Consider the following 15,573-nt stretch of genomic DNA (forward strand, 5'->3'; position numbering starts at 1 on the left):
GAAAAATACACTTAGAAGCAGTTTTTTAAAGATTGGCCAAACACTAATTGCTGCTCAGAAGTGCTTTTCAAACTAATTAGCCAAACACAAACTACTTCTCACCAGAAGTACTTTTGAGAAAAGCACTTTTGAAAAAAAGCACTTCTCAAAATAAGCTGATTTTTGCAGCTTGGCCAAACGGGCTATAAGTCTCTCTAATATGCAGGAAAAAGTTCAATCAAACTTCAATCTACGCGTGTCTGATAGAATCATGGACTTATAGCATGTTTGGCCAAGCTTCTTTTTGGCCAAAAGTGCTTTTTTTTTGGTCAAAAATTGAGGTGTTTGGCCAAGCTTTTGGAAGGAAAAAAAGTGTTTTTGAGGAGAAGCAGAAAAAAGTAGTTTCTCTCCAAAAGCACTTTTTTGAGAATCACTTTTGAGAAAAATACACTTAGAAACAGTTTTTTAAAGCTTGGCCAAACACTAATTGCTGCTCAGAAGTGCTTTTCAAACTAATTAGCCAAACACATTCTCACCAAAAGTACTTTTGAGAAAAGCACTTTTGAAAAAAAGCACTTCTCAAAATAAGCTGATTTTTGTAGCTTGGCCAAACTGGCTATTAATGGCGAAGCCAAGAATTTTTCGTAAGGTGTTCAAACTTGAAAAAAGTAATAAAAATCTCTGACAAAGGGTATTCAATATGTGTTATATACCTCTAAAACCTAATATTTTACCTATATACGCAATGTAATTTTCCATCGATGGGTGATCATATGATCACCCTTACCATAGTGTAGCTTCGCCCATGCATAGACTTATAGCCCGTTTGGTCAAGTTTTTGAAAGAAAAAAAAGTGCTTTTGAGTAGAAGCAGAAGCAATTGTAAGCACGTGATTTTTGCCCTATATGAGAATTACTCCCAAAAAATTCAAAATAAAATGATTTTCTTTGGTGTGCAATTTTGAGAATTTTTGTGACATTTTTTGATAATTATTTGTATTTGTCTGTGCATGTTTATTTGTTAAATTATTAAAAATACAAAAATATGTCGCATTTTGCATGTAGGATTTAATTATACAATTGTTAGTAATTAAATTTGTTTTACAAAAAATAAAAATTACAAAAAATAGGCATCGTTTGCATTTTTAGCATTTAATGTCCAAATATACAATTTTATGCTTAATTATTACTTAATTATGCGTTAATTATTATTGGAAGTTAATTTGCGCTTTTATAACTTAATTTAGTCTTAATAATAAGTTAAGTATTTTTTATAATTTAGTTTTAGAAAAAATAAAAGAAGAAAAGAGAGCAAAAAATATAAAGAAAGTCGGAATTGGGCCTCTTCTTCGATTTCAAGCCACAGGCCCAAAAAATGGCCCAACCTTCCCTATGACCCAGTCCATTTCGAACTGGGTCGACCCAGTCCATAACCCAACACCCCTATTATCTTACAAGCAACACAAAACAAAAAAAAAAGTAAGAAAACCCTAAAAATGCCCTAAACAATACCCCCCCCCCCTTATTCTCCTTCTTCTTCCTCAAGCTCCCCTCCCTAGCATCAATGGCTGCCCCTCCATCCTCAACACCCAAACCACCACCTTACGACCAGCAGTCCACCATCGTCATCCTCCTGCTCCAACGACCACCCACTTCACCTTCTTGTAAAGATGCTAACTTTGTGTTGAGATCTTCCAAGAACCCATCGTCTTCTTCATCCTCGTCGTCGTGCATAACGCAGCGTTGTAGCTGCTGCTTCACCTTCTTCTTCGTCTTCGTCACCTCCCCACCTCCAAGCTCCTCATCAACACACACATACACAGCCGCGTCAACACACTCACACGAGCACACCCTCCCCCGCCATGCTGCTGCTGCTCGTAACCCATGGCTGCCTAGTCATGGCAGCTGTTTCTGTTTCCTCCATCGTGCTGCTGCTACCGCTGCTGGTTCGCCGGAGCTGGGTCGCTGTTGCTGCTGCCGGCGCTGCTACTTCACGTTCCTGCTTCGGCTCTTGCTTCGTCTTCTTCGTTATGTCAAAGTTTCGTTGGTTTCATTTAGAGTTCGTTCGATGTTCGTCGTTGGTCATTTACGGTTAGTTGTTCTAAGTTTTATTTTTGTCCATATTTTTGTTTGATATTTTTCGGATCCAAAATCGTTAAATGATTCGATTCTTGTTTTGTTTGTTCGTCGTTGAAATAATTTTCTAGTTTGTTCATGTGTTTTGTTAATTTAATTTTCAGATTTAAATGAGAAATTAATTAGTTATTTTTCATGTTTATTTCATGTTAATTTTATTCATTTTTGTAAAAAAAGGAATTGTTAGTTTAATGTTTGTTAGATTCAAATTGAAGTTTAAATTAATTGTTTCTTCAATTTGTTTCATATGTACAACAACAACAACAACCCAGTATAATCCCACTTAGTGGGGTCTGGGGAGGGTAGTGTGTACGCAGACCTTACCCCTACCCTGAGGTAGAGAGGCTGTTTCCAAATAGACCCCCGACATCCTTCCCTCCAAGAACTTCCCACATTGCTCTTGGGGAGACTCGAACTCACAACCTCTTGGTTGGAAGTGAAGGTTGCTTACCATCAGAGCAACCTCTCTTGTCTATTTGTTTCATATGTATTTTCAGAAATTGTTAACATTGTTTAAATCATGTGAATCCGTCATGTTTTGTTGTTTAAAAATAGATTTAATTCATGTTCATCTTTGTTTGAAGTTCGTTTTTAATTTAGTAATTTAATGTGAAGTTAATATTTTGCTTCTTAATTTTGGATCATATATCTTGTTATAATTTTGGTTGGATTTAATTGACTATTTGAAGATTAGTAATTTGAGTATGTTTATTTGTTTTGTTTAAGTTTAATTTGAAGTTTGAACAAAGTTTGTTTGTTATTATTATTGAATATTTTCATTCATGTTCATACTTTGTTTAGTTGATCTTGAATCCAAAATTTGTATAGTTTGATTTCTTGTTTATCATTTATGATTATTTCTTGAATTTGACTCATAATCTTGTTTAAGTTTAATATAGGAATTGTTTGTTATAATGTTGTAAGAGTTGATTTTAAGTTCAATATTATTGAATTTAGAAATCTGAATATACTTGTTTGTTTTGTTGTTGTTAAATTTGAAAAAAATAGGTTTGTTTGTTGCTAAAATATTGTTCAATCAAATTTTTAGTTGTTCTTTGTTGTTCAATTTGTGTTCATGTGATTTATTGTTGAAATATTGAAGAAATCATGTTCATGTGATTTGTTGTTTGAACATTGTTAGAAATTGATCATATTGTCTATATTTTGGTTAAGTTTGATTAATTGATTGTTATAGCTGATGGTTTAGTTTGGTAATTTGTAGTACGTTCAGGGGTAAAATGGTAATTGCAATAAGGTCGGAGGGGTAGTTTGGTAATTGAACATTTTGTAATTTTTTATATGAAGCATGGGGGACAAAATGAAATGGGGTGGGTTGTGATATAGTTATTTAATATAAAGGGGGGACAAGACAAATTTTAGTGTGGGGAATCTTGTATTTGTTTATGTTAGGCATGGGGGACAAAATATAATGGGGTGGTGTGATATATTTATTTAATGTAATGGGGATGAGTGGGAAGATAATGGGTTTGGTAGAGAAAATGGGTTGATTTTAATTGATTAAAAGATTTATGGGTTGGGGATATATAGAGAAGTCTTGAATCAGATTAGAGGGGAAAGAAAAAAAAATTAAGAGAGGAAATTCCGAAAAAAAATAAAATACTAAGACTTTAGAAAAACAAAAAGAAAAACATTCTGGAAATTCAAAAGAAGAAGAATATACACCTGATATACAATCCAAATATTCTGAGATACGGATTGAGAAATTAAGGGTTAAACACTAATTAGTCTTTCAAAAATCTGAAAAAGATTCCCTTTGCTTCTGTCCGTTGATTGTTGTTTGTTTCTGGATTTTTGTCTTGATTTTAAAATCTGTCACTAAGTTTCTCGTTGCTGGTTGTTACTGGTTGTTAGGGTTGCTGTTGTTGTATGCTACTGAATTTCTGCTGATCTCCATTTTCTTTTGCTTCCAATATCAGGTACACAACTGACACGCTGATTATTGTAAACTGAAACAGGAAGTATGAATACGAAAAAATGAAGAGTTGAAGTTCTAAACTTATTTTAATTATATTCTGAATTTTATTTGTATGTATAAATTATTTAGTTTACAAAATCAGAATCATGTAGCTATTTAATATATATAGTGGAACATCTGACGATAACTTAACGGATGAACTATCTATATATATTGCCTAAAAATAAATAAATGGTGTAGTAACTCCGTCTAAGTTAAAAATCAAACGAATAGACCATTTCGGAACTTGTAAGAATATTGTTTAGTTAAATAATATTGGTTAATTCTAGCATGTAATTGGTTTAGGATTAAAATTAGATTGCTAAGTTTTTTTTTTTTAATTTGACAAACTGAGAACATGCCTAGTATAATGTAACTAGGTAGTAATACGTGAATAAGACGGCCCAGGTTTAGTTTTATGCCATACACGTTGGGCCTGGGCTCGCATTGGCAACGAACTGCCCTGCTTACATCATTTTCAGAATTTATGAATCATATCTGAAACTCAACTATAACAATTCAAGCATGTAAATAAATTAAGACCTTTTCTCTTTCATTTTTTGTAGAGACAATTTTAATAGAAAAATGTAGGCACTTTAGGATTATCCTGTTAAAATAAATGAGCCTCGATAACTGATCATAATAAAATACTTAGAATTTGGGATGGACTATTTAGTGAATTTCACTGTCTTCCCCGAAGACAATAAACGCGTTAGACTCTTTAGGCGCGATTTAATTAAATTACATTCTAAATTCGGGTGTGCATTTATGTGACCCAAATTCAAATCTCAACGGAGTCGTAATGTATTAACAACTATGGGTGCATTGACTGTGACGTGGTTCGAGATGCATTTTCACGACGTTGCAATTCTATAAAAATAATAATAATAAAAGCGGTTTTTAAACTTAATGAAAGCACATAAGTAATAACATGTATTAAATCAGATATCTAGCCATTATAACAATTTAAGCGACCGTGCTAGAACCACGGGATTCGAGGGTGTCTAACACCTTCCCTCGGGTCAACAGAATTCCTTACTTAGAATTTCTGGTTCGCAGACTTCATTTGGAAAGTCGAATATTTTCCTCGATTTGGGATTCAAGATAAACCGGTGACTTGGGACACCAAAAGCCAAACCTTTCCCAAGTGGCGACTCTGAATTAAATAAATAATCTCATTTCGAATATTGTCACTTAAATTGGAGAAACTCCCTCGCGCATTCAACCCTTCGGGGCGGGCGTGCAAAAAGGAGGTGTGACAGCAATTTTGGAGAAACATAAAAATATAGTTTCTCTCCGGAAGCACTTTTTGAAAAGCACTTTTGAAAAAAGGTAAGAAAATAAAGTATTAGGATTGGCAATATGTTCCTCAAATCTCACTCGAATCAACTAAGCCTTTTTTAACAAAATAACTCTACTCTAATTTTCTACTCTGTGCATAGAAACATCTTAAACATGAATAATATCTATTATAAGTCTCATATTAATCCTGTCAATTATTATACTGCAATAATCAAAGAAATAGAACGATATCAATCTGGAATCAAAACAACCTCTTTTCTGCACCCTCAGGGTTGTGCGTTGAATCACCCAATGAGCAATAGCTCCAACAAAGAGATCAAAAGAAAGAAAAAAAAACACAGATGCTGCGGATTTAGTGGAAGAAGTAGTATGCATTCCACTAAGCTGCGTGCACCCCTAGATAGTAGGCCAGGTTACCAAAAGTTAGCCATAGCTTGTCCTTACACTACTTTTTTTAGTTTAAAAATGATGACACCTTGCTATTTCGCATTATAACAGGTAGCGGGTAATTCTAGCTTTTTGCCAACCAAGGCTTGCATGTCCTTACAATATTTTTAAAAAAAATGATAACAGCTTGCTATTTCCCACCAGCACAGGTATCGGATAACTCTAGCTTTCAGTCAACCAATGCTTGCATGTCCTTAAACTACTTATCGTGTGTTAACCTTCATTTGTTATCCCTTGTGGAGTTAAAGCAAGCTAACTCTTGTCATATTGTGTATAATGCCATTAAGAAATAATTTAGGTTATAACACGAAAATCCAAGAGAAAAAGAACAAGAACCAGCAAGTTTGAACAGAAATCTAAAGTCAATCTTCTGAAAAAGCAGCACTAGTAGCAACCAATGACAAGGTGACTAGATAAAGCTTTACTACTATAATCATGCGACAAGCAATGGAAAGTTGGACCTTTCCTTTTGTGTGTGCTATAACTTTAGCTCACAATTGAGTTTAGCTCTCAATTTACTGGTAAAAGCTAGTTGATAGTACAACAAATAGGTAAATGGAAGGCAGATGTTCAGAAGTTCTTCCTTTTTTCCATAAAACTCTTGATAATACAACAAAGAAACGCAAATTTTCACACAGTTTTCTCTTCTCTTTTCTCGTGTATAATGGTTTGTTTTCTGCCCATACAAGAGTAAGACCAATAAAACAGTACTCTCCTATACATCGTTGCGACCAGTAAAACACATATAGAGATTCCTAAAAGAAGGTTATAGTAAAGCACAAACTTTTGCTAACCTCTCAAACACAAATGAACCGACTCTAGAAAGTCCTCTCGAGAACTGGTGTATAAAATAAACTCATTAACTTACATTTGACACTGGATAGAAGATGAACCTTGACTGCTTTTACCAAGGTTAGACGGCCCAGGGCTTGGAGTTTGCTTTATTTCGAGTCCCTTTCCACTCAGTGCAGCGCTCCTTTCTGCTCTGAGCTCATTCGATCTTGGACTGTAAGCCCTTTGCATTAACTGTGGGCTATGCACAGGCTTTATCTCTTGAAGAGGAGTTGGGGTTGAACTAGTTAATTTTGGGCTGCACGAATGTCGGATTTCCCCACGGCTTCTCGTCACCATTTCGTCAAGAATTTCACCGCTATCAATGCGGGTTGGTCTTGCCTGAACACCTTGATCCTGCAAAAGTATAAATCACAAAATTAAGAAAATGTTTCAAGAAAACTCAAATGTCTTGATTTAAGCTACTTGCACTGGAAATAACTGCAATATTCATCAGAAAGTTTTCCAGTGCAAATGTTAAATTCTGATCCATATATAACCTCATAATAACTGCCTTCACCCTGGAGAAACCATAAAGAATCTAATCTTTGTTAAAATGTGAAATTGATTGTCTTTGTCATAGAAAAAGAACTAAACGATATATAATGTGCTAACTTACTTCAAAGGACATATTGTAAGTTACAGCTGGGGCTTCTTCATATTCTGCAGCATCCAGATCTTGTAGATGTGCTCCTTTGAAAAACTTGGGCAGCAGATACTGGCGAACAGGGACAAGAAGCATGATCAACATTGGGAAAAGGACACCTGCTACTGGTATCCATGTTATGCCGAAACACAGGAGCAAATGAACTGTCTGAAACAAGGTGAAACCGGCAATTGTCTTGAAAGGAACTATCTCCACAAATGTCGCATGACTGTCTTCCAAGACCCTGAATAAGTTACAAATACAGAGAGAGGTAAGTGGATTTTCAAAGAAAGCTTGAAAAATTATTAGATTATGTGAGTTTCTAAAGAACTAAAACCCAGAACTAAGAAGTCGTGTCTTCTTTGGCAGTGCAAAATCCAGAGTCCTCTTCTGGAAGGATATGCAATGGGTATAATTCATGCATCCCTGTAACTTGCTAGCGAGATGGACACTAAATAAAAAAAAAGGATGTGGGGAAGAAATGTCGGGGGTGAACTATGGGCCTGATGCACTAATATGCATATTGACTATTGCGCAGAGACACTCACTTGTATCTTCGGCTTGGTGCAGTTAAAAGCAGTAATATCCTCTCCCAAAACTGATTTCCTGGCAAGCTCTCAATTGCCATGAAAGCAAAGTATCCCCAGAGAACTGAAGTAGGAATCTTTTTCAAGATAGGCATAGCAGCAACGCAAGCACCAGCCATTAATGCCTGAAGGAGATTGCTTAGGCGTTGTTCTTTGACTTGTACTGGTAAAAGATCATCAACATCCTTATTGACATCAAAGACAGTCTCATCAACTGGTGCACTAATGTAGCCCATACTGGATGCATGCTGAATTGTTGACTCCTTTAGCTCTTTGAGCCCCTGTTTGACGGAAGTATTACTAAGTTAAGCATGTTAATTACTTCGATATCCTCATTCAGCAATTACATCAACAATTTACCAGTCCCGATGGAGTTTGATAGACAAGGGGAGTCTGCATATCATTGTAAGCCTCCTGCATGCTCCGGTACAATTGGCCAAGATTTGCATTTTTACTCATGCTTTTTCTTGCTGTTGATACAAGTTTATTCCGTAAAAGCTGTTTCCATAGAGAGAAAAGTATTGAAATATTAATGAGAAGAATTATAATCTCTGAAAGAACAATCAAGCATCCTAAATTGTCGATTAGACTAGAAACAGCAACATTATTTCGTGAGCATTGTTGGGGGGGAAAACAGAAAGCATGAGACAACAAATATTTATGAAGTTACATTCTTTCTTGGTCCATAGTGAGGTCTTGTGTAGATGATTCCTACTTCCTTATGCTCAACTCTTGTGTACTATTCAACAAAAAGTAGCAGTGTACATATGATTCTCTTCAAGTTCAGTAACCCCAATGGACTAGAGTCGTCTATTAAGAGAGAATTTTGGTACCTGATGTTTCAATGTGGCCAAGCTTTTCGTATGCATTGGAGATTGTGGAATGACTCCATTGGAAGGAGGAATGCCAATAAGACCACATAGTATAACCTAGTGAATGTACAAGCACCAATGTGAGGGGTGAAAAAGCTGCATCAACTAATCAATAATAGCTAAAAAAAAATTGAAAACCCAAATGATGTCTAAAAGAAAAGGCCAGAGCCACCAGCATACCAAGAAGCCCAAAAGAAGGAGATCATAATGATACGAGGAAGGTTTCTTTAGATTGAACTCTTTTTGTTGTGCAAGTTGAGATGCAACACTGTGATCAAAGTAGTACAGAACAGCAATCATTGTGGCTGGAATAAAAGCTCCAAAAATATACAGTGGAGGAACGTGCAGCATTTCCTGTGTAAAGCAACACTTGAGTATGAGTTATCAAGACTATACAGAAAGAAGCATGTCTGGTTTTAAATTCCTAATCCTTGGATTCATCAACACTGGAAAAAAAGCACCTTTATAACTGTCCAATTCGAGTAAGCACCAGGCGACCATGGATTAGGGCTGAAAAGGCGTCGTGGAACCCCTTGTGGAACATCATTGGCTGGTATATACGATACGCCCGTCCAAACAAGCACCATTAGTGGGACACCATAGTCAGCGATAAATCCTCGAAGCCAGCCTTAGCAAAAATGAAGTGTCAGCAATTTCACACAAGGCAACAATTGCCTTTCTAGTTCCAAAGCAATTGATCATTACTAATATTTACCCGTAAAACGGTACAGTTGAATTTATACGTGGTTTATAGACAAGTGAATTAATTTGATCCTAAGATAATAAATGAATTAGACAAAAGTGTAATATTTAGCTTGAAATGGAGATAAAATAGCAAAAATAGCAATTCCAGGAATAGGGCTTCCGGGGACAATAGCAACGATATCAGCAAACAAAAAGATAAAATTATATTAAGCTTTCAACAGAGTGTAGCATATGTTTTTCAGAAAATTTGTCCCCTCTACAATCATAATAGAGCTCAGTATTTATAGCTACACCTAGGTAACAAGGTCCTAGGATCAAATCCCTCTTTAATGTCAATTATGAGGGCCATTCAAGAATGTGTAACGGCGGGCAGTGAATGCCATATTCCTTGTAACGGGTCGTGTACTTAATGTTGTAGAATATTCCTCATTAAATGCTATCGGGTGGCAAGCATTTACTTCATCTTTATGAGTATCATTCTCTCTGGTAACAGACAGCATCGTTGCCTTCGGATTCAACTATCTTCTGTCTTCGGCTTCACGCGTCATTTCCTCATGCGATCATTTAATATAAACATTTTTTACCCTATACAACTAAATTGATGAACACGACAAATTCACCTTACTACACATATATTAAGTTTAAGAATAAAGTGGAGAAAAGCAATAATTGTGTTCTTTTATGTTGTCTTTAATGTTCATGTACTTAAACTGAAAATTGTATACCTGTCCCATAGCGCCAGGATCTAGCTTTACGGCTCCTCAATGCAGTGAACAGAAGGCCAAAGGATAGAACTAATGCAAACATCCCATTTGCGAAGCGCCAAGAAGGTAGGAACACAACCTGATGAGGGTTTTCTCTTTCTGGTATGCCAAACTCCTCTACTAGTCCCTGTGGTTGCATTCATTAGTACTGAAAAATTAAAAAACCAATAATACTATTTAAAGAATTAGACCATAAATCTAACTATTTAAAGAATTAGACCATAAATCTATGCATTAGTAGGAATTTGTGAAAGCACTGTTTCTGGAATAGACCAGCCAACAGTGAAACTGAGCACTGTTTCTGGAATAGACCAGCCAACAGTGAAACTGAAGAAATGGATCGCAATTTGCAATGATGAGGGAAAAAGGAATTGGTCATCAAAATTGCAATATACCAAAACCAGTACATGAAAAGTCACACAACTGTAATTCTTGAGGAAATTGCTAAGGCCTTCAAGTGATAAAGCTTCAATGAAAGCATAACTGAATTCTGCTTTTCTCATAGTATTGCTGATCTCTTAAAAGAATTCAAGAAAGAAAATGCAAGCTGCACTGCTGGAAGACATCCAAAATTAATTTGGGTTGACTGCTTAGAAAATTGAGAGACTAGGATCAAGACTTCCTTACCTTAATAGCCTGTTGCATAAAGAGCATAGCAATTAGTAGACCAAATAATTCACCAGCAAGACGTGTAAATCTGTTTATTATAGAGCATGCACCCAAAATTGCCAGCAAGATGAGCAGAAAAGCAGTCCAAACACACACCCTGCACATAACCAAGTAAGAAAGCTTGACAGCGCTGCTAGATAGTGATTCAAGAGCGGCAAGAAGCTACCATGCTGTCCAGGCTAGAAACAGCTTCGGTCCCAAGTCCTTTCGATCCTTTGCAAAGTTGAACATAAAAGTGTACATAAGTACAGTTGGCTCAGCTACTCCTAGTATAAGGAGTGGCTGTCCACCAAAAATGGAATGGATCACACCACAAAGTGCAGTTGAAGCAAGAGTCTGCACTGCAGTTATACTTCCATCTAGCATAATATAAAACAGATACAGCTTATCAGTGAATAGACCATCCGATAAGAATCGACTGAAATCTAGGAAATGTCAAAATCTGTCTTACCAGTGCTTCTTTCTAGTTGCTCACCAAAAGAAATAACAGGAATTGCTGATGCGAAAAAGATGTAGGTCGTTGGAGCCAGGATCCTCAACATATAAGACAATTCATACACATCATTGAAAATTAAAATGCAATCAAGTCAATTAAAGTTGCTCATTAGAGTGTTGCTTTTAAACAGACAGAACGCCGAAGATAATAAGAATAATACTCAAATCTCCTCAAAGAAGTCTAGGCCCAGCCAATATACAAAATCATTTACTGTTCAGTTTCACTTCAGCTTAAGTAAAATTAACGAACCTGATACCTGCACAGAGACCACCAGTCCAGTCTTGCTTGTAGCATAACAGTCTTCCTTTGAGATCATTCTTAATTCCACGGAACGGAACAAAGGTTTCTTCCATTACCACTCAAAATGTTGGATAATGAAGGGAAAAGCTTTGTTCTGTTTCCCTTTTTACAGACAAGTAACTTAAAGAAGAGAAACTAGAACAGAACCGAAGGGACTCGAGAGGCTAATACCAGTTAAACTAGATTAGCATGGTGAAAATAAGCATAATCTTTTGGGCAGAAAACAACACTTACTTGATCATGACTAGATTATTTAGGGGGAAAAGGAAAAATGAGTTGATTCATGTGTATATGTTGACTGTATACTTTACCTTCAATGAGGCACATGGAATAGGATGCTAGTTAATGAAGTTTACATATTTACAAAGAATGTCTTGGGATTAGAAGTACAAAAGAATCATTTAGCAATCAATAATGTATTTCAGGTAAGTATGAGCTTAACTTTCCAAAAGATTTCACCAACTTGAATTCAATAGGACCAAAAGCAAATTAGACTAACGGGTTGAAGTCATAACTCATACAGAATCAAGACTAACGAAAGAAACAGAAATTCTCCATCTTCCGAGATTTCTTACTAACAAAATTTATATCCATAGTCTAAACAATCTTATCACAAATATACACACTCTTTCTCGTCATTTACTAATTAAAAGAACAAAATCTGGCCATGGCCTAATTACAGTTACATAGTCAGAACTTTTTTGACTGTAAAAGGTTATATATATATCTGAGCAAAAGAGTAAGGTACTAGTAACCAAAAAACCAAGGATTTAGCGAGAACCCATTTCTTAACAATTGATTCTGAGTGTATTAAAACAAGTTCAACCAAATGGGCATAACAAGGAAAAAAGTAAAATCAAAGAATACGAGAATTAGCGAGGACCCATAACGAGAAAAAGTGGAAAGGGAATGGATTCAGGACAATTGAAAGAAAATGAGCATCAATTTAGCAAAGAAAGCAGCTTGTTCACTCTTACATTATAAAGAGCAGACCTTTCCACGAACACAGTTCAATAATGAAGGGACAAGTAATGTACGCTGTTTACATTAGTCAAAGAAACAAAGTACGACGAGAAAAGAAAGGGAAGTAATTCTCACGAAAGGAAACTCTTTAGGTGGAAGGGATGATTGGCGTGAAGAAAGTGAGAGATGAGTAAGCATAAATAACCAACAAACAAATACAAGTATTGGAGCAAATTACTAGTAGTAGTAATTAGGTGAGTGAATAGTTTAATAATGACAAATGCGAATATATTGTTTATTGTAAGAGAAAAGAAATTACTCAAACTTTACAGACAAGAAATTAGAGAAGTTCTCATTGGGATATTCAGGGAAGAGCAGACAAACAGTGATTCTACGGAAAGGCTTCTGTTAATTGTTATGACTCGTAAAAGGCCAAAGAGGTTGTGCTAGAAAAAGGAGACAAAAATTGATAAATTCCCTTTTTCTATAATTATTTGGTATTCAGTATTATTATTCATTTGAATTTTTTGAAAAGAGAAAAAAACTTTTGAAATTAATACTAAGTTTTTCGGGAAATAGATAGTGACGTATAATTTGTTTTTAGATAGCTGTTGTTCAAGAAGATTTTTTAACAGTAATCGTGTTTTGATTTGATATTTTATGGAGAAACAAAATTAAAAAAGCACTTACCAACTGCAAAACGGCAAAACCAGCTGTGCCGAGATAACTTATGGAATATTGATAATATATATTATTTTTTATTACAAATATATTCATGTCACATTATTGTTTTTTTTCTACTAGGTTATCATTCATATTTTTTTTTATCCTCAAGTATCACGTTAATTGTTGAAAGCCCTACTTCTATTGCCGAACAATGGTATTTTGTACGCTTCTATTTTATTCCTTACAATGCAAAATTAAAACATGATTACTCCGCATGTTTCTGGACACAAGTCAGGCAGTTTATTTTCTCAAGTTATCTTCGATAATTGACTAAAGTACTACTAACAATTTGTAGTAACCATTAAACCAACAGTGTTTCAACTATTATTACGCTTCAATTTTGATCGACTATATACTACGTACCAGTCATTTCGCTAATTTAAGTTCATCTCATTTTAAAATTTATAAAAATTACAGCAAGCCAACATGTGTCAATACAAGTAGGAGCGGAGGTACATGAACTCAGTAGATTTTATTCAAACCTTATATGTTGTATTAAGAAATTCACTAAATAAATATATGAAAACCTTTGAATGTGAACCGAGTTATTATTATATATTAATTTAAGACCGTCGTACGAACCTATAAACTTCGAATTTTGAATCTTGGTTAGGTTAACTTTAATCTTGGTTATATATTAACTCAGCATGGTTCTTTTGTTTTTATCCGCTTTTTAGTTAACAATAAAAAAAAATTAGAAATCGTTTTTCCTTAAGTAAAGAGGAATAGTCTTGCTTAATTAGGTCTTGAACCATGCTCATGTGGGGTGTGGGGGAGAACAAACCTAGGATTGCATGAAGTTCTTTAAGAAGAAGATAGACAGATGATAGAAAAGATTAATAGACCTTTCAGATTCATATAGAAAAGAAGGAAGCCCTCAATAGGCCTTTTAAGTGGAAAGTGACACATCCAAATTGGGGATACATCCTTTTTGGCTACACTTTTAAGCCCCATGCTCCTTAAATTAATGGCTACAATATTATATCTATATTAAACTATTACTCAACAAAGTAACAAAGCTTTATATTATATATTCGATTTAACTTGCTCTTTCCAATTTCCATATAATCTTCTTGAAGCCACTAGCAAACCACTTTCCTTCGCACAACTGGGTGATAAGATGACACTGTGTCTGCTGTCCCTTAAATGAGATAAATATATGTGTATTGGTCAAAATATGACCACTATGATCAGGTTGCCCGACACCCCGCCTCAATAATTGGGCAGTGAAAGTCAGTAGAGCCCACTCCATTTCTTCTTTGTATCATTCGACGAATCGAAAAAAGTAACGCCTAAAATCACGACCAGGGCACATTAGCGACAAGAAAGCGTCAAGCAAAAGGTAAAAGGGCTTCGACTATATATAGCCAAAGAAAGCTCTCAGTTCAGGGGGCTTCTCCATTCTCTCAAAGAAAAGGATGACAAAAAGCTCATTCCTTATATCTTCAAAAAAACGAGGAATTAACCTCGAGGAATATATGTAAATTTACTTCCTCATCAATTGATGAGAAAGACGATGTTGAATTTAAATAAGATCAATCATGCCTTTTTCGTCTCATATGTAACCATTATTGTTAACTTTTCAATCTGAAATTAATTATGTTTGGCTAATATTTACCCCTTCATCTTTGATTGATTTGTTCAAAAAGGTTTTAATATCTTTTGAGTCAAACAATATGTTTTACTCCCTCCGTTCCAATTTATGTGAACCTGTTTGACTGGGCACAGAGTTTAAGAAAAAAATGAAGACTTTTGGAATTTGTGGTCCTAAACAAGTCCAAATAAGGCCTAGAGTATTTGTGTGGTTATAAAAACTTTTCATTAAGGGTAGAGTTGTAACTTTAAGCTAAATTGTTACCAAATTTAGAAAGGGTTCATTCTTTTTGGAACGGACCAAAAAGGAAATAGGTTCACATAAACTGGAACAGAGGGAGTAAGTATTTGGAGTATTGATTTCGAACCACTTTGTCGTAGTCATTTTAGATAATGTGGTTGATACTATTCAGTGTTGGAAAATGATGCATTCCTAAGATTGCTTAAAATAATAGAACTTGTTTATGAATGTTGCTTAAAATGGAAACGAAAAAGTTCATATATATATATACGCGATAGCTTTAATTAATATGTTCTTTGTTAATGCTAACTAGAGTATGCTTGATAGATATATGATTAGCAG

The 15,573-nt window shown here is 35.1% G+C and overlaps 1 protein-coding gene across 2 annotated transcripts; it reads right to left on the reverse strand.

The window, feature by feature from the left end:
- Positions 1-6,405: 6,405 nt before the first annotated feature.
- On the reverse strand, positions 6,406-13,090 carry LOC107778285 (putative boron transporter 2). 2 transcript variants are annotated; one of them, XM_075255945.1, is made up of 12 exons: positions 11,658-13,090; positions 11,364-11,446; positions 11,079-11,271; positions 10,871-11,009; positions 10,205-10,370; positions 9,236-9,402; positions 8,955-9,128; positions 8,736-8,831; positions 8,263-8,400; positions 7,864-8,183; positions 7,289-7,559; positions 6,406-7,026 (listed from the first exon to the last, which is right to left on the reverse strand). In XM_075255945.1, the coding sequence occupies exons 1-12, from the start codon at positions 11,759-11,761 to the stop codon at positions 6,703-6,705; spliced, it is 2,175 nt and encodes a 724-aa protein (XP_075112046.1). In that variant the 5' UTR covers positions 11,762-13,090; the 3' UTR covers positions 6,406-6,702. The 2 variants fall into 2 exon arrangements, with proteins under 2 accessions (XP_075112046.1, XP_075112047.1); XM_075255946.1 differs by having other exon boundaries at positions 12,686-12,843.
- Between the last annotated feature and the right edge of the window lie 2,483 nt (positions 13,091-15,573).

This window comes from Nicotiana tabacum, chromosome 6 (assembly GCF_000715075.1).
Source record: "Nicotiana tabacum cultivar K326 chromosome 6, ASM71507v2, whole genome shotgun sequence".
Taxonomy (NCBI): Eukaryota; Viridiplantae; Streptophyta; class Magnoliopsida; order Solanales; family Solanaceae; genus Nicotiana; species Nicotiana tabacum.

Coding starts and splice junctions, on each gene's coding strand:
- LOC107778285 (XM_075255945.1), bottom strand. CDS start 11,761: ATGGAAGAAACCTTTGTTCCGTTCCGTGGAATTAAGAATGATCTCAAA. Junction 8,401..8,735: donor TGGCCACATTGAAACATCAG/GTACCAAAATTC, acceptor CTATGGAAACAG/CTTTTACGGAATAAACTTGT. Junction 7,560..7,863: donor GCACCAAGCCGAAGATACAA/GTGAGTGTCTCT, acceptor TAACTTATTCAG/GGTCTTGGAAGACAGTCATG.